Raw genomic sequence first — 27,393 nt, 5'->3', positions numbered from 1 at the left:
ATTGTTTTCAGTGAAAAAAGAGAGAGTTAAATTATTTGAAAAGCAAAGGAATGCTATGAAATGTAATTTGCCACAGCCCAAGGACAATCGTAGTTACACAGGATACAGTGGATTTTATAACACTGAATTCCCAGCAAATAGGCATTCTACTAGTATTTATTTCAGCATCTGACATTCCTCCAGTGAAGGTTGCCTTATATGTAAAAAAAAAACCACTTTAAAACAAAAGTTTGCTACAAGATAATAATCTAACTATAAACAGGACTCTGAGGATTGAAGGAGGGCACTTAAATGTTTGACCTAATACCCGAGCACCCTAGAAGGAACTTTTTCTGAATGCATGATGCACGTTTTTAACATTGCAGATCAGCTCTACAGTGCAATCTGCATTAATATTAACACTTCATAAGCTTAATAATTTGAAGTTGTTCTTTAAAAGCACACATGAAAGCATCCCCTATTTCAAATGCTAATACTATTTATGGTTGTTGAAACTATTATATAATATCAGTCAGTAGGATTTAGCAGCATAATGCTAAAAGGAAATTAAAAACATAATAATCAAGCATTACATTTTCGCAGTGAACCATCAGTATGCTAACAAATAAGAGACAAATTAATGTTAATATTTAAGCAATGCATTCTTCCAATGGGCTTACTAACAAGAAATTTCATTTATAGCCTTCCTTCAGAAAATGTCACGATTACCATCTGAACAGGAGGGGGGAAAAAAAGATAAAGTTCAAATGCTGATTTTGGCATTTGTATTCCTCTGATGAGGTTTACATAAAGATAAAAAGTATTTAAAAAGAAAAGACAAAAAAAAAAAAGGAAAACATCCAAAACACAAAACCTCACCAAAAACATCTGCAGAGCAAATATTTTCTAACTCAACCAGTCTGTTCCTAAAGTACAACAAATGAGTACTGCTTTCACTAATGGACTGCTATTAAAAATAAATCAGCAAAACAGTGCATGCACTTTTCCTTTCCTAAAGCTAGAGCAGGCATACAGCATATTATACAGCAAGTTAAAAGACAGATTTCAACCTCCACATGGAATTACTTACCCAAAAGCATGTTTCTCATCTACAGTTAGTTCCGCAGAATAGCAAATTCTGCACAATAGATCTAGCAAAGGGAATGTTCTCACAAGCTCCTTTTTGACTAGGTGCAAGTTTTGAGCAGGGCTTGAACTCGAGCTGCTGAGCAATATGTCTTGCTCCATAAAGCTGCTGGAACACTACTTCACTCTCATTGGTGAACGATACCTCTTCAGACTACGCAGAAGTAGGTGGTAGCTGGTTCCACCTTAATTTGAAGTGACAAAGCCATTGAAATAAAGTCACCACTTTAAAAACCCCAAAACATCAAAGTAATATATTTCAATATACTTGTCCTGCAACTGTTTTTAGCAAGTTGCCCAACTTTAGCCAAGAGAAATTAAGTGCTAGGGGCTGCCTGCCCTGCCTCTGCCCCTCCCCACTCACCTCACCTGCTGCTTTTGTCAGTTGTGGTGTTCCCAGCTGAAGGAGGAGCTGCTGGAAGGAGGCCAGAGGAGGCCACAAAGATGCTGCAAGGGCTGAAGCAGCTCTGCTGTGAGCACAGGCTGAGGGAGCTGGGGGTGTGCAGCCTGCAGAGAAGGCTGCAAGAGGACCTCAAAGCTGCCTGCCAATACCTAAAGAGATCCTGCAGGAAGGCTACAGAGGGACTTTGCACCAGGGTGTCTAGAGACAGGCCACGGGGGAATGATTTGGAGCTGATGCAGAGAAGGGTTAGACCAGAGCTGAGTACGAGAGCAGGCTACAGGAGTTGGGGCTCTGCAGCATGAAGAAGAGAAGGCTTCAAGGAGACCTTGGAGTGGCCTTCCAGTATCTGAAGGGGACCTACAGGAGGGCTGGGGAGGGATTATTGACAAGGTCTTGTAATGACAGCATGAGGAGGAATGGGATGAGACTTGAAGAGGGGAGATTTAAACTAGATGTTAGGAAGAAGCTCTTTGCAGTGAGGGTGGTGAAACAGTGGAACAGGTTGCTCAGGGAAGTTGTGGCTGCTCCCTCCCCGGCCACGTTCGAGGCCAGGTTGGATGAGGCCTTGAGCGACCTGCTCTAGAGGGAGGTGTCTCTGCCTATGGCAGGGGGTTGGAACTGGATGATCCTTGAGGTCCCTTCCAATCTAAACCATTCTATGACTCTAAAATGTCCCTATAGAGCTGCTTGACACAGCACATACCAAAGAAAGATTAAATTCAAGTTTCACAAATGCAAATGGCCTGTCTTTCCATGGTTGTGCTAGTTTGAAGCAGGCTAGAATGTTCTGGTGAAAAAGAACTAGATCACAGGCTGTGAGAGGAAAACAATGGTGATGTCTGCTTCCCTCAGAGCCTTGCTGAAGAAGAAATGTAAACATTAGATAACACTTTGGCCATTTTGTCTTCACTTTCGGGCTGGGCTGTGGCTGAGCTGCCTCTCCCTAACTTCACTGCCACTAACCTTGCTCCTTAACCTCTTGGCCGAACCTCCATTCTTACTTAGGACTGGGGTAAGGTTGAGAGGGGCAGGGGGAAGGTGCAGGGGTGGTTGAGAGCCCCTCCTGGGGACTCAGGTTTCTGGGAGGGGAGTTGTGTTTCTGTATTACCTTTTACCTTGTATATTTCTGTCTATAACTGTATATACTGTAAATATCTGCTTGTATATTGTGCTAGCTGTAAATATAAGCTTCATTTATATTCCCAGAGCCTGGCTGAGTCTAGCTGGATATTTCTAAAGCGTGGGGGGGGCGGGGAACACCCAAACCACCACAATGGTGTTTGGTTACATCACAACTGAAGTTTCACCTCCAATATCAAAAACTTCCTTCAAATAAATAATAGCAGGGAGATTTTGTGTGTCTGTGATGGTTTGGGCTCTTACCCGCCCCCCCACACACACTTTTGGAATTGCCCCAGCTAACTCAGACGGCCTCTGGGAATATAAATGAAGCTATTTATTTTACAGCAACAAATATACAGGCAGCTATTTACAGTATATACAGTTATGTACAGAAATATACAAAGGATAAACAATACAGAAGCACAACTCCCCTCCCAGAAACCTGAGTCCCCAGGAGGGGCTCTCAAACCACCCCAACACCTCCCCTTGCCCTCTCAACCTTACCCCAGGTCTCAGAAAGAAGAGAGGTGCAGCCAAGAGGTTAGGGAGCAAGGTTAGTGGCAGCAAGGTTAATGAGATCCAGCTAGGTCTGAAGGCAAAGGCAGAATGAAAGACAAAATGGAGAATGTTTACTACTTCTTCCCAGAGTTCTCAGTGTGACTGTGAGCGAAGAGACACAATTGTTTTTCATTCCACTGCCCATTATCTAGTTCTTTTACCAAAACATTCTAGCTTGCTTCAAACTAGCACAGTGTCTGTGTGGGTTTTTGTTTGTTTTGGGCTCAGACCTTTTTGTGTGGGGTTGTTTGGGTTTGGTTGGTTGATTTTTTTTTGTGGGGTGGGGTTGTTTGGTTTTTGGGTTGGGTCTGTTCTTTTATTTCAAACATCACCTAGAATTACATTTAAATTCTTCTATTGCTACCATGGCAAGCAGCTACTGTCCACTACAATTCACCACAAGCTGTTTTGCATTATTAAAAATCTCTGCTATGAAGAGAAAAAACACACAACTTTCTTCCAATTGTAAAAGCAGAAGGCACATCATCTGAAAATTGTGATTCAAATCATAAATTTGTAACCAAAAGAAGTGTCCATGCCCTGCATCCCCTCACTTTGGTATGTGCTGTAAGTCTGCATAAGAAAATAAAAAGAAAACCAAGAGTATCAGAGAGAGTTTTTTATCTGATGCACTTTGTAGTCAGAGTTTAGAATCATAGAATCAACCAGGTTGGAAGAGACCTCCAAGATCAGCCAGTCCAACCTAGCACCCAGCCCTAGCCAGTCAACTAGACCATGGCACTAAGTGCCTCAGCCAGGCTTTTCTTGAACACCTCCAGGGATGGTGACTCCACCACCTCCCTGGGCAGCCCATTCCAATGCCAATCACTCTCTCTGGCAAGAACTTCCTCCTAACATCCAGCCTATACTTCCCCCGACACAACTTGAAACTGTGTCCCCTTGTTCTGTTGCTGGTTGCCTGGCAGAAGAGACTCCTCATACAGAAACTGAAGAAACCTCATCTATAACCCTTCCAGATCAATGTTTTGCCTTAAGTGTATAGAGTTAAAATTTACTTGATTTCCTCATTTATTTTTCTAAAAGTGAAGGTACAGGAGGAGGGATACAAGAGGGCTTTGAAGAGCAAACTACTTGGAACAAGCTTCCACATATCTCAAAATAGTAGACAAAATATTTTTCATCAGATTAATTTTGTACCCAGCCTTTCACAAAATATGTTGTTCCAGCGATGACACACTTCACTAGGGTGTGACTTGTGGTCATTCAAAACAGCACATATGAAATAAGATTAATCTTATTTTACTCTACAACCTCTCACTCCTCATTCTTTCCACTAAAAGGTGGATTACTTTGGTAATTACCTGCCAGCTTGACTTGGCAGCATGGACTTTGTTACATGCCCTGAAATATTTGATATTCTCATTAAAAGTACCTTCCTTCAAAAAGAAAATAAAGAAAAAGAGGGGTGTGGGCATTGGTAGCAGGAATAATCACAGAAAAAAAAAAGTGGGAAAAAATGGATCAGCTTTGACATAAAAAGGCAAATAAAAATGAAACCAATTTAAAAATAAACCTCTCTGATTTCTAAGCAAATCTTGGGATCTTGGAAAATGTGACTCATTCTCATTGCACACTTGGGGTTGGCAACAGCAAACTTCCATGAAACTTGATGTGAGTTTTATATAGATGCTGATGACTTAGCAAGTTGCCCAGTATTTCCAAGCCACTACTACATTCTCTCATTCTGACAATAACACTAGTGTTTGTATTTTTGGTGATGCCTGAAGGATTTTTTCATTTTCTATTTCAAACTTCACTACTAACTGCAGAAAAGACTCACATGTTCCATAAGCACGCAATGCATTCACACACTGGAGCAAGACAAAATGGCAGACACTGCAGCTCCCTCTGAATTGGCAGGCATGCTGCACTCACTCCACTTGTTCAATGACTGTAATGTCTCTTTTTTTTTTGGCAGTGTTTGATAGTTGCTTGCTAAAACCACTAGAGTGCATTAGCATGATCAGTTTTAACCACGTAGCTGGCTTGATGCATTGTACCTCTCTTCCATTTCTCTCTGTCTCAACAGCCTCTAACAACTTCTCTCAAAGATCAATCTGTGTTTGCAGAGGAAGGTCTCAGTAATCACAGGTTTGGTGTTTTAGCCTGCCCTCTAGCTCCAGAACACAAGCAGTCACTGTTTTAACTGCAAGTTTGCTGTACTTGTTCTCAAGGTTGCAGTGTGCTAAAGATACTTACTAGTCTCATACAGAGGTTTTTCACAGAGGACCAACCTAGGAAACATGGGTGTCAGCTACTACATCTGAGAATAACATAAAAGTTAAGAAAAAGACAAACTTAGCAGTAGTTAAGTTTTGACCTTGTTCTTATTATACTACCCATCCTGGTTCTTAATCTTCAGCTTTGTTGACCAAATAATTTCATGCATATAGTTGAAGCAGAAGAATGCTACTAATAAGATCTCAGCTAAAATTACTATCATGGATATCTTAACAAATCCATGCTGATACATGGAATATCACATTAATGGAATACATATCACACTAATGAAATACAAACACTGTCCCGAGACAGTGACTTAAACCAATGACTAGTATGTTGAAAAAAGGGCCTTTGTTCAATAAAAACAACTATTCTTCCTCTTGTAATAAAGGATTCACACCAGTAATCCAAATTTTTCTAAGCATAGGTAGCATCAAATCACCTATATTTTGCTTCTAAAATTTGAGGCATGAACCAACACAAGGTAAATTTGTCAAGAAGCCTTGTCAAACATGCTGGCCACCTTTGAATTGTATTTTAACCCAATGCATTTAATACAATCCCTAAGAATCATCCCAGTTTGAAGGAGGAAAGCAGAAGTCAGAAGTGAGATAGAATAACCTGATCCTACTGTACAGACATGCAGAAACAAGGAGAAGACAAGCACATGTCCAGGGGGATAAGAGTTGAATTGCTTTCTGACTAGATAAAATTCCAGGACACAACAAACTCCCAAGGCTTTCCAGAAATTTCTCAGAAGAGAATATTGATTCAGAAGCATTCAGTTATTCACTTCTTTTTCCCATATCAGGTTATGTACAGTGAGTGGTGCTACATGTAGAAACAAGCTCAAAGTGAAGGCAAGCATCATATTTGCCAAAACTCTCAAATCATAATCCCTAACAAGACATGCATATCTACTCACATACAAATTACAGCTTTTTCTCTTCCTGTCATACAGAGCACTGAATCCAGCCCTCACTAGAAGTTTTACTCTAGGAGGATTTAGAAAAGCAACATTTAAGTCTGCTCCAGTTTATGGGTAAAATACATTTATTGCAATAAAGACGTACATGAAGTGCATATGAAAGAGTATTGAAAACTACCATCTCACACTGTGTGTCTTGTTACTTGTGCTTACATGAAGTAAATTCTGCTTATTGCTACCTGTCTCTGCATCTGCTTCACAAAAATGCACCAAACTTGCACATGTATATTCACACATGCCTGTACACCCCTTTAACATTAACACCCTGGACTCTGCTGAATGCTAAATGAAATAATCACAGAACCATAGAATCAACCAGGTTGGAAGAGACCTCCAAGAGCATCCAGTCCAACTTAGCACTCAGCCCTAGCCAGTCAACTAGACCATGGCACTGAGTGCCTCATCCAGGCTTTTCTTGAACACCTTCAGGGACGGCAACTCCACCACCTCCCTGGGCAGCCCATTCCAATGCCAATCACTCTCTCTGCCAACAGCTTCCTCCTAACATACAGCACAGCTTGAGACTGTGACACCTTGTTCTGTTGCTGCTTGCCTGGCAGAAGAGACCAACCCCCACCTGGCTACAGCCTTCCTTCAGGTAGTTGTAGACAGCAATGAGGTCACCCCTGAGCCTCATCTTCTCCAGGCTAAACAACCCCAGCTCCACAACTTCTCCTCACAGTGCTGTGTTCCAGGCCTCTCACCAGCTTTGTCACCCTCCTCTGGACACATTCCAGTATCTCAACATCTCTCTTGAACTGAGGAGCCCAGAACTGGACACAGCACTCAAGGTATGGCCCAACTAGTGAAACAGTCTCCCTCTTTCAGTTTACAATACTCAGGAAAAAAAAAATTAAAAATATTGTATTCCAGATCCTTGTATCTTAACTTTGCCCTTCGATATGACATCCCATTATGAGAGGTGACCAACAGTGCATCCTCAGAGAGGACATTCTATCTTCAACAACTCCTTGTAGAACATAGGTAAGATGAACATATTGCCCTGCATACTACCATAAGAACTTAGCGTCACTTTAATTTTCACCTTCAAACAGGGAACTTCATTGACAAATTCCTAAGTCTTTCTCAAGCCTCAGTTGAGTCCAACAGGTTTGCAGCCCTCAAGGCTGTAAGAATTTTGATGAGAATATCAAAGGCATGTCATTCCAGCTATAAATGCACACTAAAACCTATTTTTGTTCAAGTCATTAATCACCATTGCTCCAACTCGCTGCTTTGACTCAAGAATTTGTCATTATAAGGCTTAGATGACAGCAAATATTTTAGGAGCCATCCCAGTAATTACTTCATTGCAGCTGGAAAAAGAGAATGACAAACTTATTTTCTGCTTTGGATCTTGTACTCCCCAAGCACCGGAAAATAGGATGTTTCCTATGCAGTGTATCAAACACCTGTAACCCATCCTCTTCATCGTGAGCACTCAGATTCTGAAAGACTCATTACATCCAAGTTCACAGAATCATAGAGTGAAACAGATTGGAAGAGACTTCCAAGATGATCCAGTCCAACCTAGCACCCAGCCCTAGCCAGTCAACTAGACCATGGCACTAAGTGCCTCATCCAGTCTTCTCTTGAACACCTCCAGGGATGGCGACTCCACCACCTCCCTGGGCAGCCCATGCCAATAGCAAATCATGCTCTCTGGCAAGAACTTCCTCCTATCCCTATACCTATCCAGCCTATACCTCTCCTGGCACAATTTGAGACTCTGTCCCCTTGTTCTGTTGCTGCTTGCCTGGCAGAAGAGACCAACCCCCACCTGGCAACAGCCTCCCTTCAAGTAGTTGTAGCCAGCAAGGAGGTCCCCCATGAGCCTCCTCTTCTCCAGGCTGCACAACCCCAGCTCCCTCAGCCTTTCCTCATAGGGCTGTGTTGCAGGCCTCTCACCAGCTTTGTTGCCCTTCTCTGGACAGAGTTCTCAGACTCTATAGGTCTTGCATTCCTGTGCAGCCATCAGATGAATTTAGCATTCCAAAAATAATATATGGAAACGACAACACTGCAATAGTCAGATGTATCTGTTCCTCAGCTTTCTTTCCAAAATACGAATACATATACATTCACCATAATGCTAATGATAAAAAGTTGCCCAATAATGTAAATGGCAGGGAATAGCAGAGATCTGCATCCAAAAGATAGTCTAAAAAGATCCACAAAACACCCATTGATTATTTTTAATCAATTACAGTAAGACCAAGAGGTATGAAATTACTTCAGGCTCGACAGTACTAAGAGCTCTGTGCACACAAGTTAAGAATTACTGACCTAAGAGATTACAGCTCAAGAGAGCAACACCAAAAAGAGATCTGTGACATCAAGTTCTACGTATAATGAATTATAGCATCTGCGTCTCTGCTCGAGTGAAAAAGAAAGTATGTGGTATACCCTGATGTATAACAAATGTGTTCTAAGCATGCTCTGTTCTGATCATTTTCTTTAACTCAGGGATCCTTACTAGAGCTGGAAAACAATTATCCAATCACAACAGGTAAATCTCAGGGACATTTTTCCTGAAATACAACAAACCTTTTCAGAAAGTGATGACAGACTACTAAAAAAAAATACAAACCCCAAACCAGACAAAGGCTTAACAATCCAATGCCATTTGCAAAGCCCTCTTTCGTTGAGGGAGAAGCAAGCAACACTCATGCTCCAGATCTCAAATTGCAGTGCAGAGAATTGCACTGTCAGGCTGGGCAAGTCTTTGTGCTTGAACAAAAGCAGAAGCACTTTAAGAGAGAAAGAGAGAAGGAAAAAGGAGCAGGAGACAGGGATAGATGTTGCTGAAAGAGCTTTCTACAGCATGGGCAGTATACTGTGGCACATGCACCAGTAAGAGTTCCTGGCTGAATTCTCAGGAAAGTGCTGGACTTCACTACCATGAACACCTTGAAATAAACTGTTTAACTATCTTGAAAGTCACCTCTTTGTCACCAGAAATACAAAAATACAGTAAAGGCTGCAGAAGAGGAGCAGGTAATTTATTTCATTCTTCCATCAGTATGCATCTCTTTTGTTGAGATAACAGACTCTACCGAACCAATCATCAATTCATACGACATAAATGAAAGCAGAGGAGATCACAGTCACAGAAATGCTAGATTCATGATGAAAAATGAGAACGACATTTGCAGTGAGGTGAAAACGTTTAAGATAGCCTTCTCAGCCTGAATTTCTTTTGAAAATATATTCAACATTCCCCAGTGATCCTAAGAGCCTTAGGAATTAGAAAAACAAAACAACAAGAAGCAAACCAACCAACGAGATGCCTAATGTTTGCAAGGAACTATAAAGCAAAAAGTGTGAACACAGGCAGAAAGAACCAAGATGGATTTTTGAGAGAATGAAGCCGTAAGAAACTAACACCACAGCTACATTGTAATATGGGCTGACAGCTCAGCTGCATTCATCTCCTGTTGTAAGGATCATCTCATGCACATCATTAACTTGTCCTCCTCTTTCTCCCTGGTGCATTTCACTACAAATTTTTTAATTAGAATCAGCAGCATAGAAAAAAGGGAAATCATTTGATTAAGTGATCTGTTTCGTTAAGGTTTTTAAGGAGATAATGACACACTGATCAACATAAAGTTGAAAGTACTTTTGGCAGAACAGCCCTTTTTAAAAATAATGCTGATGATAGCACTAAGCCACTGACTACTTCACATATGGATCAGCAATGACTCCCTATTGCCTCCTCATGTCTAAGTGCTGGGTTTTGAATATAATAATGTCCTGATGCAGGAAGAAAGAAACAAACAAACAAAAAGAATCCATGTCAAGAAACACTGTCCTTGACTCACAAGCTCGTTCATTATGGGATCTTATTGGCATATTTGTCTGAGATATTAATCACAGAATCAACCAGGTTGGAAGAGACCTCCAAGAGCATCCAGTCTAACCTAGCACTCAGCCCTATCCAATCAACTACACCATGGCATTAATTGCCTAATCCAGGATTTTCTTCAACACCTCCAGGGATGGCAACTCCACCACCTCCCTGGGCAGCCCATTCCAATGCCAATCACTCTCTCTGCCAAGAGATTCCTCCTAACATACAGCCTAGACCTCCCCCAGCACCGCTTGAGACTGTCCCCCCTTGTTCTATTGCTGGTTGCCTGGCAGAAGAGACCAACCCACACCTGGTTACAGCCTCTCTTCAGGTAGTTGTAGACAGCAATGAGGTCTCCTCTGAGCCTCCTCTTCTCCAGCTCCTTCAACCTCTCCTCATAGGGTTTGTATTCCAGGCCTTTCAACAGCTTTGTTGCCCTTCTCTGGACACATTCCAGTATTTCAACATCTCTCTTGAATTGAGGAGCCCAGAACTGGACACAGCACTCAAGGTGCGGCCTGACCAGTGTTGAGTACAAGGGAAAAATAACCTCCCTCATCCTACTGGCCACACTGTTCCTGATATAGGACATATTTCTTTCTGTTCAGATTTAAACTCTCTCTTCCCCCCTCACCCTGCCCTTTTTTTTCTCTATTTTTTTTCTCTGAATCTAAATTCTCATTTAATGGCAGGTCACAACAAAAAGTATCTACAGATTAAAATACTTCTGACAAAATGCAGGGCTGGAAGGCTGCAGAGTCTAGTCCTAATGCAATGTTTCAACAGCACTCAAGTGCAACTCTTCTAGCATTTGTGTGAATCCAGAGTTGTAAAACACATGCTGAGGAAAGTCTCCTGCCTTCAGGGACTGGGTTAAGTGGCACAATCTAAGGAACACAATTTCTACCCATAAGCTGTTAATATGAAGTGAGATGTCTGTTCTTCTATGGGCTGTGTATTGCCTCCAGTCTTCTCCCATATAGACTCTTCAAGTTGTAAAGAAATTGCTCATTCCCCATACTCCTTTCCCTCCAATCCTTCAACTCCGTTTGTCAGCTTTACTGTTTTCCATTCTTTCTTGTTTCTATCTACCTTTTCTCTACTTAATTCCCACTCCTACTAGCTTCGGTTCCTCTGTTCTTTTCTTCTTACCCATCAAATCCTTCACCCCTCTGGTGCTGCTAGAGTTAGCAGCTGTTTTATCTCCTGGGTTTGCACAGTATCTGATGCTGGAGCCTCTGTTCCAGTATTTTTGATTTCTGCAATACATCAGATCAATGCCACCTGCTTCAGATCCAGCTGGAAAGAAAGCACACTGTTGCATCAGCATAGCTACACTGCAGAACACGGGAAGGGAGAGAGCTGTAAGGAACAGAGCCACTCAGCACATCAGAATCAATGAGAGGATTATTTTGGACATGGAAGAAGTGTGAGAGGATATGACCAAGGGTTCTGCACTGCACAGGAAGCTCCTTCTTGGGATCAGGCAGTTGAACACCAGCGTAGTAGGGCACAGTCTGCTGTAATAAATTGCCTCTGAAGCAGATGGATGTGTGTTAATCTACAAAGAGACCTGTCTCTCAAAGCATAGTAACAAGTAGTAGCTCAGCCTTATGTGTGAAAGCAAATTAAACTGCTCAAGTGACACAAGACAGAGAGTCAATTTTTCTTGGCAGCCAGCCTTCTCTTCTACAAAGTCATCTAATTGTGACGCTTGAGCTTTGCAGAAATGGCATCTGTACAGACACATCAGAACCAAAAGATTTACACCTGCTAAAATCCAACTCAAAAGACTTGCAGGTTCACAGATGTACACAGATTGAACATTCCTCAGACTCGGTAAGTATTTATGTCTCCTATGAATAGAAGCATATGCCCCAAAAGCTCTGTATGAACAAGTGCAAGATATACAGAATGTATGCTGAAAATTTGTAGGAGTTGGATGGAAGAGAAACAACTCTTGCCTCCCTGACTCCAGGAACAGCACTGTTGCACTGGCTTCACTGTCAGACCTCCATCATTTCCATGTAAAATTCCATCAGTTTTCTCTGCAGCTTCCAAAGCTAACTGTGCTAGTTTGAGCCTAGCTAGAATGTTTTGGTGAGAAGAATTAGATTACAGGCTGTGAAAAGGAAATGATGGTGATGTCTACCTCAATCGTAAGCTTGCTGAGATGTATAAGAACATAAATATAGATAACAGAGTCGCTGCCTGGGCTTTGTGGGTGGCACCTCTCTCTCTAATCTAACCTGCCATCTGTGTGACTAATCCATCTGCATCCTAACCAGCCAGCTGACCCTCCAAGCTACCTTGAGCATAAGGCAAAATCTTGGGTAATGTAGAGGGGTGGGAAGAAGGTGGGAGGGTGGTTGAGAGCCCCTCCTGGGGTCTCAGGTTTCTGGGAGGGCTGTTATGTTTCTGTATTACCTTTTAACTTGTATATTTATGTACATACTGTAGATATCTGCCTGAATATTGTGCAAAGCTATAAATGTAAGCTTCACTCAATTTCCAGAGCCACTGAGTCTAGCTTGGGTGATTTCCAAAGTGTGGAGGGGCGGGTAACAGCCAAACCATCACACTAACACTTGTATGAGCATCACACAAATTGTGCATGGTATGTTGCTACATCTAAAAAAATATCACAGTATCACCAAGGTTGGAAGAGACCTCATAGATCATCAAGTCCAACTCAGAGTGATTACTTGGAAATATCTGAATCCCATTATATTCAATTTTTTTTCCTCATAGAATGTTATCTGCAATGTATACACAATGTTCTCTTTTTCCAATCTGGATAAAACAGTAATGTGATGGTTTGGGTGTTCCCCACCCCCCCACACTTTAGAAATCACCCAGACTAAACTCAGCAGCTCTGGAAATTGAATGAAGCTTATTATTTACAGCTTAGCACAATATACAAGCAGGTATTTACAATATATACAGTTATATACAGAAATATACAAGGTGGAAGGTAATACAGAAACACAACTCCCCTCCCAGAAACCCGAGTCCCCAGGAGGGATTCCCAACCACCCTGCACCTTCCTTGTACCCCTCTCAACCTTACCCCAATTCCAAGGAAGAACAGAGGTTCAGCCAGAGGGTTAGGAAGCAAGGTGGATTAGTCAAAGAAATGTCAGAGAGGGGTGAAGTTAGAGATGCAGCTCAGCCAGTTCCCCAGCAGAAGAAGTTGTTATCTATGTTTTTATTTCTTGTTCCTATACATCTCAGCAAGCCTATGAGGGAAGTAGACATCAGCCTTGTTTTCCTTTCACAGCCTGTAATCTAATTCTTCTCACCAAAACATTTTAGCTACCTTCAAAATAGCACAACTGATCATGCAATTTTAACCTCCAAGCTTCCTATTTGATACCTTAGCTGCCTTTTATCACACGCATTTATGTATTTCCTCCAGGGTATCTGAGATGTACTAGTTTTGCCCCTTTGGGACAACTTGCACACATAGGACATCCTTTCTTTAGCAGTGTATTCATTCAGCTAATTCAAGCTCTCTGGAGGCATTTAAAGCACTCAAAACACTAAGCAAGGTCATTCCAGACACCTGTTACAATTTTTGAAGGGACTTAATTACTCATAGATTGACTTTGTGCAATCAGAATGGCATGTATTTTCACCAGTTTTCTTGAAACAAATCTGATCATTCACCAGATTGATAGCACTGCAGTCTGCTACTTTTTTGGAGAAGTACCAACATACTGCAATGCCTGGCAGAATGCAAATTTATGCCCATAAAAACACAATTGAGATTTTAATTGTCATACAGGAAACAGATAAGCATCACAGCATACTTTTTTTTAAACACAACAGGCATGAATATGCATTTTTTTCCCCTAACAAAAATCTCATTCAAATTAGGTTGTTTCTGTAGCATTATCTAAATAAAAGTATCAGAAATGTAAAGCCATTTGACTAATCTTTTTCCTAATCTGGTGATCATTCCTGAGGGCTATTTCACTGTTATCTGCCACTCAACCCAGTTTCCAAAAGAACTGAGCCTCTGAAGCTACACAGAAGCCAAAAGAATTGGCAGAGAGTGTCCTTGGAAAACTGGGCCAGCTCTCTTCCTGGGACTTGCAATCCTTCAGTTTCACCTTGGTTTCAGTCTGAAGTACCCTTAGAAGGAATAACTCAGTCTCTCTTTAAATGAACAATTGCAATTATACCTGCTCATACAGTAGTAATTTAAGCTGCCATGAGGCCACTTTCCTAATAAAAATACAGATGAGATTCTACTAATGTGGAAGAGGCTTGCATCTGTCCTACTTGTAAACAATACTACAAGACAGATTTTGTTGATCAAACCAGTTTGCTAGGGAAGTTTTATGTGTTGCCACATAAATAAGAAACATTCAGAAAGAGATAAACTAAAGCCAGCTGCATGAGATGGACTTCACAGTATATCCAGTACCCCCTTTAGCTACAGAACATTCAGTTACCTAACAGCACTTAAACACACTTTAAGGGAAATTAGAGAAGTTACCTTATCTTTCAAACATACAATGCTTTCTTTCCTGGACTTTTTCCTTGACAAAGCAGTTTGGTTAACTCAGAACTTCAGATGAAGTCTTACCATCATCTCTCTCCCTTTTCTGATGTACCAGGTTTTTCCCAAATCACTCACTTTCTCCAGTTTGAACTCTTGGGCTCAGGAAAAAAAACGATGGAGACCACTTACTATTTTCCAACCTGGTCTCTTCCAACCTGGTTGATTCTATGACTTGAGCAGAGGATGACTTTCTGCAAATGAGTCAGGTTTTTGTAAATCTGTCAAAGCTGACAGGTGCAGAACTGTACCAAACACTTTAAAAAAGGTAATTGCATCATGATTATCAAGAGATATAAAATAACAAGAAGCTAACATCAGTGTCTCTAGTAACAGATTACATAACAATTATATAATATATGTATCTCCTACATATAATACTCTTCCCTTAAAAAAAAAGTATGTGTGTGTGCATCAACAACTTCCCATATCGTTCTTATGGACCACTCCAAATCTTCTTGGGTCAGCCTCGTGTATTTGATAAGATCACAGCTGAGAAAAATGCTTTTACATCCAAAGGCAGTCCTCAAGATGCCAATCTCTTACTGCACCAAAATCAAGGTGCTAGTGAAACAGACTGTGAGACCCGTTAAAATCCCTACCGAGCAGCAGATGGAGCCAGCACAGAGGGATATTAAAAGTCCTTTTGTTCACGTCTTCACATTTTGCTTGAAGTCAGGCTAGTGAAGAAGCCAAGCTTGCTTTAGTGAATGAATTTGAGATAGAAAAGCCAACTGCTTCTTACCCAAACATTCTGACTGGTGTAGAAACTACCTGTAACTTAGCCTTGCTATTCTGAACTGCACTACTGTGTGACAACTCCAGGTCACTCCTTCAATGATTTTTTTTCAGAGAGAAACTTGAGAAACAGTAAAACTGAGCAAAAAAAATGGACTTCTACAGGAAACAAAGAACATGCCACATACAAATAAATGCGTTATTAATTTGGCATCTTTAAATCATTAAAATATATATTGTATATGAGAAAATAACTGCTTGAGAAAGAGTACATTTTCAAGACACTTATATACAAAGTAAAAAAGGAAAAGATAAAAGGTAACTCACAAAAAGGAAAAATATGTGCAGTTAACTTAATGTCCTCAAACACTACAAGCCAAGAATTTTGCATCCCTCAAACCCAGTCAGAAGAATACAGGCCAGTATCAGTATATTGTCCCCGAGTACATTCTTTCATCAATGGGTTAATCTGCACGGGGCAGCCATTCTCAAAAGCATCACAGGAAAGAGACAGACACCTCCTGAACCTAGAAAAGGACTCTTGCAGAAATATTTAGCCCATTTTGGAAATAACCTGGACTTTCACAAAAGCAATTGTCTCTCATCAATGTAACTACACACCAAATATAAGCAACAATAGAGCTGTGAAACATGACTATTTCCACATTAAGTGGTATTTTTTTCTTGGACATATCTGAACTGACACAAGCACTGTTCTGTCTTTTCCTCCCAAATGGTTCACATTCATTTGTAATAGACAGCATTGCTGGCCCTTGACAAGAGAAAAACCTGACTAATGAGACAAGTGTTGCTTCTGTACCAGAGATGGATTTGGATTTAAATTGAAACTTGAGATGCCAAGAAAAGCCAAAGCAGCTTTGTCTCAATCCTTCATATAACCTTTTATTTTCATATGGGAAGGCTGACTAAGAACAGTTACATAAAAACTAGCACTGACATACATCTTCCTGCAACCTCACATCTGCTTTTAAGGGAGATTGATATCCTAGTTTTTCCGCACAGAGAAATAGACATTTTGTATCACTAAGAACCCACATACAAAGAACAGAATAAATTCAAAACCAGGCCTGACATAACTGATTTTGAACCCAAACACAGAGACACTGAATAGCAAGTACTGGTCATTCCAGTCACTTTCTAAATGAAATAAAAATATGTTTAACCTTAATGAAGATTAACCTTTAATCTTGGATCAGCTGAGGCTCTATAAGTAAAAACACACATGTGATCATCGCACTCAGGGCTTTTTGCCTGCACCTGGAGTACTGTGTACAGTTCTGGTCCCCAAAAATCCAGAAAGATATGGACTGATTGGACTCTGAAGATGATCAAAGGGCTGGAGAACCTGCCCTGTAAGATGTAGCTCCAGACAACTTCCAGATTGTTAGAAGAAATTAATGATTTACATCAATTAGGTAAATTTCAGTCTCATCTATATTATGTAACATTTTCACTGCTTCTACACCCATGCAAATTAAAATACATATTACATAAAGAAGGAACAAAATCCTAAGAGCATGTTTTTCAGCTGTACACTTTCTCCTTGACTGTAGTCATAAAGGTCTGCCCTGCAAAAATTCTTTAGTCAAGATTAGAAACCATTAACTCGAACTACAAGGTCATCAAGATAAGGATAAAATCAATAGGACTGTCCTTCTGGGTTTTTTTTTCCCAGCTATGGCTAATAAGTCTCTAGAGCACATTCTTCTCCACACATATTCAAATATTTACTCTGGCTGCAATTTAACTTATGGTTTATTTTGTATGATGCCAGTGTTCTAGCTTTGATTGTAGCACCATTTCTTTCATCTGCTGGGACTGCACTGATGTAAGGTCTTATTCAGTATACACAACAACTCAGTCAAGTCTGGGTAATGTACAGGGTGCTGAAGAGGATGGGAAAATAATGCTCAAATAATGGAAGATGGCATCTGGATATTATAGTAATGATCACCATCATAAACCAGAATGAAAACCTACATTAAGTTTGACATTAAATCATTAAATACAAGTGCAGAAATTGGAATCTCTGGAAATGCAGCCAGTGATGACCTCCCTGAACAAAGCTGCTGCACATCTTGAAGGAGAGGCTGGGCTCCAGATGCCACCAAAACTTGCATGCATGAGCTAGTGATGAAAACAGCTGTCCACAGACAACGATGAGCACTATCACAGCTTATGTTTGCATGTTGAATAGTAACTTTTACAACCCTTTGGCACAACAGTCAACCTACCTTGCCCATCCTTCTGCCATCAATGTAAGCACCAACTCATTTGTTTCTCACAAGTAGATCACTCGGTCTGCCACCCCTCACACCAGAAATTTCTAACAGCCACCCTGTTTGCCACTATAAATCTTTTAAGGGATTATGTTTAAGAAACTGTCACCTCCTCGTATCTAGGTAGATGGTTCATGAGGGGATTCACAGTTAACTGATTTACACTGTATCACTTGTGAAAAAAGCAGCAACACTACAGATCTGGGTTACATAAACATCAGCTATTTTCAACAGAATCCTCTTTATTTTGGCTGTTAACCATGTTCCTTCCCTCTGTCTGTGATTCCACACTTCCTGAGCCTGTAAAGCAGGTAATCAGTATTGGCTTGTGCTCTCTACCACAACAAAACCCTGACTGCCAAAATGCAAAGAAGGACACACAACATTTTTACGCAGGATATTAAAGCTAATGCCATGAATATAAGAAGCCAAAAGTAAGAATTTGGGAGGTAGAGAGAAGGAAGGAGAAAGAGAAAAGTTTAACAGGTAAATAACTTAGCATTAATTTAACTCCAAGTTATTTTTCTGACTTTGAGGTTTTCTCTCATTCTTTCAGTAGACCATAATCTGTAGTAATAGAGACTCTGCTTAACTGAAACTTATTTACTTACATGCTTGTAAAAGAAGTGAGAAAATATGTTACATAAAATATACTAAAGATCTTTGCAAATTCAAATGAAAACATAGCAAAATACATATGAATAAATCCATGTTTTATTTATATAGGAACATATATAAAGTGATAAAAGCAACATTCCTTTTTTTTTTAAGGAAGAATCCCTCAAAACACACTTGGGCACCACTGAAATAGTATAAAAAGAGTATGTTTTCAAAACTTATCTCAAAATCCATCTATTAGCTTTGATTCAGAGATGTGCATGTGGTACAGATGCTGGCTGGGAAAAATGGAAAACCTGTGATTTCTGAACTTCTCAGTCTTAGAGGCTGAGAATTCTAGTTGCCATCCCTGGAGATGTTTAAAAAAAGAGTGGATGTGGCTCTTGAGGCTATGGTCTAGTGATTAAGGATGCTGGGATGAAGGTTGGACTGGATGATCCTGGTAGTCTTTTCCAACCATAGCGATTCATAGTAATTAGATGTTGTGCTGAGGGATTTGGTTTAGTTAAGGACTTGTCAGTGTGAACTAATAATTGGACTCAATGACCTTGAAGGTCTTTTCCAATCTAAGAAATTCTGTGATTTGAGACACTTGGATTTGCAACCCTACATTAGACAGAATTTAGAAACTAATTAATTATAACAGTCAACATAACCTAATCTTTGTTCTTGTAGCTCTTTGCAATACTTTTTTTATGATAAACATGGATTGGTTTAGCTTGGATTTCATGAAATGGCAACTTCATCACAGCTACACTGGAACATTTTACCACACATTTAATTTTACAAGTGTTAATTCTCCCTTGATTAGTTGCTAAGTTGAGAAGATAATTGAATTGAGGGACAGTTAATAACTGGAGGCAATTATACAGGAGAAGTCCAATACACAATCTACATAAACAAGAGCAGCTCAACTTCAATGAACACAGAGTGGTGATACTCCCTGTAAATGGACTAAGTACCAGCTATGTGACCACAGTGTGGTAATCATGTATGTCCTTAAACAGTTGTTGGTGGGATGAGATTAAAATGTCAGTAAAAGCATTTCAGGAGATGGCAAAATCTACTATGGATGCAAACCAGCCTACCTAGCTTCTGCTTTCAGCAATACAGGACCCAAATGCTACATGTGGAAAAGACACAATAAAAAAGCAAACAATAACCAGTTTGGTTTTGTGAACTATGCAGTGTGGTAAGATACCTATTGAAAATACACAAGCTAGAGAGAAAGTTCCACTCATAGCAGTGGACAGAGGTACACATTTTACTTGGCAGCATGGAAAAAACAGTTATCTATACACAGGCCATTTCACATAAGGAGAGAAGCTATGCAATCTCTTGCAGAGATACGAAAAAGTCTTTATCTAATCTATTAAACAAGGCAGTCACTGTCTTTACAAATGTAGCTGAAGATTATCTTAGTCTTTCAGAGTATAAAGACACCACTGAAGTGCTCAGCACTATCTACTCTCTCAAAGCCATGTTTGTTCATATTATCTATAAGCAGATTTTATAATGGTATATTCAGTTCTGAACCTCCTCCAAGATGCTGACAACCAGAGCCAAATCATCACTCTCAACTGACAAAAGCAGAAGTCATTTCAATAGTCCATAGGGGCCATAGAGACTATGAGGCTGAAAAAACAACACCAAACCACAACTAAGCTTCAATGCCACAAGCACAAGACATAGACACACTCAATTTTGTTATACCTAAATCCCCCCTACATCACACACACTAAAATATTACAGAATCACATCACAGGGGTTGAAAGAGACCTTGAAAGATCATCTAGTCCAATCCCCCTGCCACAGTGGGATCACCTAGAGCAGGTGAAACAGGAACCTTTACACATTTGTTTCATAAAAAACTCCTTGTAGTTTCTTCTGATGCAAAGTAAGATCTGCAAACAACAACAACAACAAAATGCTCACAACATCTCAAAGTAATTCTAAGGGCATTCAGTATAACAGCGATAAGCAGGATGTAATGTCATTAACAGACCATGTTATAATTGTATGCACATCTGTTTGGCTTACATGCCAACTGAAAAGTAACCAGCACATAATTCTTTTCAATTGGTAGTTTTATTTATGACTACAACAGAAAACTGAAAAAGAAAATCTGGTTTATTTTGAGGCTACCCTAGAAAAGCATCATTATTTGAATTAGTCCAAACGTTTAACTTTCTAAGTAACCCCAGATGTACCTCCAGAGTACTTTTTGCTCATGTTACACAAAGTGTGTCATATTTTTCAATGGCTGCAATTAAAATGTCACAATATTTTATGAAAAAGATTCATGCATTGCACTTCTCTCAAGGACTTCAACTAATACATCTTTTCCAATCTGGGTAGATTTTGTAGCTCAGTAACAGGAAATAAACTGAAATAAAAACTAAGTAATTTATGTTTTCATGAAAACACAAGACTCCAGATTAATTGCAGTTCACTGAAATCATCTATCACTGCTTAGATGACTAGGATAGCACTTCTCCACCCACCTCAGTTTTGTACTTGTGGTGGAGGGGCAGCAGCCCCAAAACTGAGGCTTTACCATGCCTCTACATGCCCAGACATGGTCTTCTGCCAGGACCCACGAGGCAGCAAACAAATTGTGTAATACACACACGCCCAGACCATGTACCCCTGAGGTCTGGGCAGGTAATCCCCTATTGGGAGGTCCAGGCATATCTCTACTGCCTACTGGGGCAAGGTTTGGCTTACTGCCAACCCGATTGGTCATTTTAGATGTCCAACAAGCCACGAATCTTGGCCCAGAGTCCACAAAGAGGGGTGCACAGCAGCACCACGTGGTCAGATGTTCAGACGGTCCAGACTGTTTACCAGTTCAGAAGCTTAGGGCACATAGACTCAGCTCTGATCCACAGCAGCACCCTGCTGCCCTGACCTGCTTGCATGGCCTAGACACAGGATCAGGCCTCACTCACTTGCAAGCATTACAGAGGCTCAGACCTCATGCATTGATCTCAAGGTGCAGTCAAGCTACCTGCAAGCCCTCTGAGAAGCAGAGCACATTCATGCCTGCACCATACATATATGGGGAGCCGAGAGACCCCCTGCCCAAAGCCTAGAGCTATCTTGATTCATCTGCGGAGCTCGTCTCCATGCAGCATGGCATAGACCCTGCTTGCCCGGCATGGATTTTGCTTGCCAGTTATTCTGTAAGTCTGGAAAGACCCAGAGCCCAGCAGACCCTCAGACAGTCTGCAAATCTGCAAATGCAGCCTGCTAGCTGCCTAAACCGTGTCAGAAGCTGCACAGACCAAATCCTTCTCCTGCACCTGGAATTCCTGCCAGCTGATCATCCCTGGACACGCACAGCATCCAGAAGCCGCAGCATCAAGGCAGAGACTACTTCACCCCAGGAGAGAAGGTTAGAGAAATCCTGTTTACCCCAGAGACTGGGAAGACTGGGAAACTTTATCATCCCCTGCAAGCCAGGACAGACTCCAGCTCACCAAGACCCTAATACAGGGCACACGCTGAGACAGATTCCCGGAGGGGTGATTAATGATTAATACTCAAGAGCATCACACCTAAGTAAGCTTTAATACCTTTGTAATATAAGTTATCTCTATCTGAAGAGCACACATAGTTTCAGCCCTTGCTGGGCAAACACTAGTGTTGTTAAGAGGTATTAAGCCTAAAAAAATATTTCTCTCTGTCAATAATTGTTAATAATTTGATATATTCATTTAATAATCAATCCCTGTAAATATATCCCAAATCTATTTTCATAAACTTGCAATACTAACCTTGATTTCATAGTGGTATCCCAAATCTATTTTCATAAACTTGCAATACTAACCTTGATTTCATAGTGGTTGGGGATGGTATAAATTTGTAAATATTAATTTTTAATAAATAATTTTATAAAAATTCAGAACTGCCTCAAATTAATATCTCACCTCCCCCTAACAGGGGAGCAACAGAGAAAACCCCTCCACAACAGTACTCTGAAATTATCTTTAGTTATTTTTCTGTTCTACAGGTGTCTGTACTACATAAGAGGACAAGTCTCAAGTTGTGCCAAGGGAGGTATAGGCTGGATGTTAGGAGGAGGTTCTTCACAGAGAGAGTGATTTGCCTTAGGAATGGACTTCCCAGGGAGGATGTGGAGACACAATCCCTGGAGATGTTCAAGAAAAGACTGGATGAGGCACTTAGTGTAATGGCCTTGTTGATTGGACAGAGCTGGGTGCTAGGTTGGACTGGATGATCTTGGAGGTCTCTTCCAACCTGGTCAATTCTATGACATATTCCTATAAAGGATAGTAAATTGAAATACTACTGATTTATCCCTTGAGACAAAAAAATCAAACCATTCTGGAAAAATCAAATCATGCTTGAACAACTATTTGCATAGGAGATCAGATAATTTCCTTATTCTTGAAATCCTAGTTATGAAGAAATATGGGCATGTGGAACTGATTTAAGGCCTAAAACTGCATTCAGAACTTGATTTTAAAAAAAAAAAATCAGTTTTATAATTGTGTATTCTCTTAATTTGAATATGTTCTTGGGATATGTTCCTGCATTCAGGTATTTCCTTGTGTTGCATTCACATACTTCTCAATGGTTTCACTTTCAGCCATTGCACTTCTCTTTTCTGTTCTTCTCATTATTGAAATGTTAAAAAGCATTAGAGGAGTTTCCTGTGATGCAGTCTTTACCACCTCCTATAAAAACAGCAATGTTTTTCTTTATCTGTGCCCTTGCTATATAATCTCAATCACCTGACATTTGAAAGAACTGTGTTCTTCTAACTCCTTGGACCTTATTTTCTTTTGGTGTATGAGATTTATTACCTGTGAAATATTTTACTGCACTATTTACTGACTTTAGTTTCCCATTCTGGGAAAGTAGGCAGGCCTCCCTAATGACAACAATGTTAATGACTCCAGCTGATGTTCCTACTTTCCCAGCCGATGGAAATGTGAGCCCTGTTCCTGCAAGCAGCATGTTTCCTGAAGCACTGCCCCAGCTCACTCCAAATGTTTACTATCTGGAGCAAAGTCTACCAAAGGAAAAGAAGTCATTTATATTTCCCATAAGCAGGACTGTTTAACATAAAACCAGGTAAGTCATGGGAAGGAAAAAAAGAAATGGGAGGAAATAAAACAAACCCACCAACAAACAAAAACAAAACAAACCCCTACCACCCTAAAGCTTATTCTCTCAAGGAAGTAGCTTAAGACAAAGATAGTTCCATAATGGGAAAACAAAAATCAGAATCTGCAGAACCTTTCATTTAAGGATCTCCAAGTAATTTAAAGCCACTAATTCCCAGATTATTCCAGGTGTATCCAGTTCGGGGCCCACCAGTTCAAGACAGACAGGAATCTACTAGAGAAACCAACAGAGAGCTACATGGTTCACAGGATCACAGGATATTAGGGGTTAGAAGGGACCCAAGGAGATCATCGAGTCCAACCTCCCTGCCAGAGCAGGACCATACACTCTAGCACAGATCACAGAGGAACACATCCAGACAGGCCTTGAAAGTCTCTGGAGAAGGAGACTCCACAACCTCTCTGAGGAGCCTGTTCCAGTGTTCTGGGACTCTTACAGTAAAGAAGTTCTCCCTTGTGTTGAGGCGGAACCTCCTGTGCTGCAATTTACACCAATTACTCCTTGTCCTATCACAGGGAACAAGTGAGCAGAGCTTGTCCCCCCTCTCCTGACCAGCCCTCAGATATTCATAAACATTTATTAAATCCCCTCTCGGTCTTCTCCTGTCCAGACTGAAAAAGTCCCAGCCTCTCCTCATAAGGCACGTCCTCCAGTCCCCTCATTATCCTCATAGCCCTCCACTGGACCCTCAAACATCTCACCTGTGAATAGAATAGAATCAACCAGGTTGGAAGAGACCTCCAAGATCATCCAGTCCAACCTAGTACCCAGCCCTAACCAATCAACTAGACCATGGCACTAAGTGCCTCATCCAGGCTTTTCTTGAAGATCCCCAGGGACGGTGCCTCCACCACCTCCCTGGGCAGCCCATTCCAATGCCAATCACTCTCTCTGGGAAGAACTTCTTCCTAATATCCAGCCTACACCTCCCCTGGCACAACTTGAGACTGTGTCCCCTTGTTCTATTGCTGGTTGCCTGGGAGAAGAGGCCACCCCCCACCTGGCTACAATGCCCCTTCAGGTAGTTGAAGAGAGATTGAGTGACCTGGGGCTGTTTAATATGGAGAAGAGAAGGTTGAGAGAGGATCTTATTAATGTCTATAAACAGCTAAGTGTCAAGATGAAGGTGATGATATCTTTTTGGTGGTGCCCAGCAACAGGATGAGGACCAATGGGTGTAAGCTAAAACACAGGAAGTTCTAGCTCAACATGAGAAAACCTTCTTCACTGTGAGAGTGATGGAGCACTGGAACAGGTTGCTCAGGGAGGTTGTGGAGTCTCTGTCTCTGGAGACTTGCAGAATCCACCTGAACTCATTCCTGTGTGGCTTGCCCCAGAAGATCCTGATTTGCCAGGGAAGTTGGACTAGATGATCTCTGGAGGTCCCTTCCAACCCTAGCATTCTATGATTCAGTGTCTTTGCTTTGTTCATACAGCACAGAAAAATTAATGTGCAAGCTTTTGCTCACAAATGTGATATACATAAAGACAGGGATTTTTTTACAATTAATGGTTTAGCAGTGGTTTTGTTGCACACATCAGAAAACACTTTAATGAAGCTACATTTCCTTCACCCAGCATTATGAAACTGTCCATTCAATTACCAAACTAACTACTGAAAAGAGAACTCATGCAACAGATACTCATAACTACAAAATTCAATTTCCCCCTCAAGCACAGGGAAACAGGTGCCAAGCTTGAAAGAAAATATCCTGCTGCTATGTAGCAATTACTGTGCCATACCTGATGTCCCATGTAGCCCTGTCAGACATCGTTCTGAATTCCTTGACATTCTCTCATAGATACTTCCATTCTATTTATCAGTGATATATGGACCAAATACTCAACACTATCCCAATATCTCCAGATCAAAAAATAGTTTAACAGTATTTGACAGATGAAAAGAATGAATAAGTGGTGTACAAGGACACTGATTATGGTGAGAAGCTTCCAATCATGTTTAAAACCTCCAAATTTATGCAACTGCATATTAATAATTCTACTGAAATATAAAAAAGTTTAAGATTCAGCAAGCAAAACATTCAGACTCCAGATTTAACACTGAGGACATGGAACTGGGTTGCTGGAAACCTGGGCATGTGCCTGGTCTCTGACCTCTTGCTATCTCATTCTTCACAGCCTGTTAGACTGTACTCATATTTTGAAGGTGGCTTATTAATTCATTCTTCCTTTTCAAAAGCAGATGCCCTCATGGCTGAGTTTTATTTGCTAAGCACAGAAAGGAACAGCTAGCAACTTGCATATGATAAAAACACCAAATTTTTACAGCTGTCTCATTAATGTATCTGCTACATTGTGTTTAGTTCATTTAAGAGGGGAGGGAGTAAGGTGGGGGTGGGAAAGACAACCTCGTCCAAGCCAAAGACTGTCCTGCAGCAACACATGAATTTATTATGCAGCAGAATAGATTAAATTTTCAGGAAGCCCTTCCACTTTTGTGAATACATAAGCTATTTTCCTACCTTGATAAAATGAAGTGCTACCAGAACAAACACTCACTTTCTTCAGTAACATGAAGAAAATAATTTGACTTTAGCAGAGTGTTGTTTTTTTTTCCTTGATAATTCTCTTCTTCCAATTTATTCTACTGCCTTCATGCATTATGTTTCAAAGTAGATTCTAAAATTTGGAGCTTAAGTCTTTCCCATAATTCTGTACAAATCTAACATAATGAAACTGTGAATCTTAAGACATGTGTGCAATACAAACAATCATTCAGTTAATTAATATAAAAGACAACAAGCTCTGAGCAAAACACCCCTCATTTGTAAGCATGACTAGTCCTATGCATGACAAGGCTGAAGATTTGCTTTATAAATGATAATAGACAGTCATGGTGTCATCTAAAACTTTGTTTAAAGGTTTGGGTTTTGGTTTTTTTTGGGGGGGGGGGGGTGTTTTGTTTTTGCCTCTAAGTCTATACTGAATATATATGTTTTATTTTTCATCTTGAAATCAAGACATGCAGTACCTAGGTATGTAATATTCCAGTATCAAGCATTCATTGGCAGATAGTTATTTTCCATTACAACAAATTATATAATTTCTTTTTATTTTTTTTTCTCAAGACATTTTATTAAGCTCTCCACCAATTCTTATTAAAATTTTCATACCCTATGGTGAGGCTGACAACAGTGTGGATTTGACAACCAGAAGCAGAGTAATCTAGCAAGAAATTACTATGCAAATGTGTCTGGGAGAAGATAACATTAATAAATATTTGCTGATGGGTCTTTTGCTCCAGTAAATGGCACATTCGTGATAAAACCTTAACCATAGTTGCAGCCAAAGATCAGAAGCCTCAGATGTACATGTGGCTGATGGAAGACAAAAGAAGGAAAACACTTATATATGTTGTCATTTTAGAGGAACCAAGCCAAGCTCACTACCTCAGATGAAAACACTTTCCTTCCAAATTCTCACATTCTATCAATGTTTCATTCAACAACAACAAAGGCATCTTTTTTGTTCATCAGTTACTAGCAACTTCTAACACTGTCTTTCAAAAAACTCAGACCCTTTCAGAGATGAAGCATGAAGCAGAAAAGGCAACATTAGGTTTGTCATAAAACAAGCGGCCAACTACCAAACAACAGGCCTTAAGAGTACTTTATTAAAGAAAACCTTCATGAATTTTAAACTTAAATCTGCAGCCAAAAGAACACAATTTACAGGGGAGCACATCACACTATAACTGATT

At 40.4% G+C, this 27,393-nt stretch overlaps 1 protein-coding gene across 8 annotated transcripts in view; it reads right to left on the bottom strand.

Moving 5' to 3' along the window:
- Positions 1 to 27,393, bottom strand: part of ZNF385B (zinc finger protein 385B) — a 188,555-nt gene that overhangs the window by 100,528 nt on the left and 60,634 nt on the right. Inside the window, exon 1 of one of the 8 annotated variants that reach the window (XM_064161930.1) lies at positions 1,070 to 1,173. The exons of the other annotated variants lie outside the window; for them this stretch is intronic. Within the exon in view, the coding sequence (XP_064018000.1) occupies positions 1,070 to 1,088 (19 nt within the window). The 5' untranslated portion in view covers positions 1,089 to 1,173. Of the gene's footprint in view, positions 1 to 1,069; positions 1,174 to 27,393 lie in introns of those variants that run through there. 8 annotated transcript variants of the gene reach the window in all.

Source organism: Pogoniulus pusillus, chromosome 2, assembly GCF_015220805.1.
Source record: "Pogoniulus pusillus isolate bPogPus1 chromosome 2, bPogPus1.pri, whole genome shotgun sequence".
NCBI lineage: Eukaryota > Metazoa > Chordata > Aves > Piciformes > Lybiidae > Pogoniulus > Pogoniulus pusillus.
This window is presented reverse-complemented; position numbering and strand designations above follow the sequence as displayed.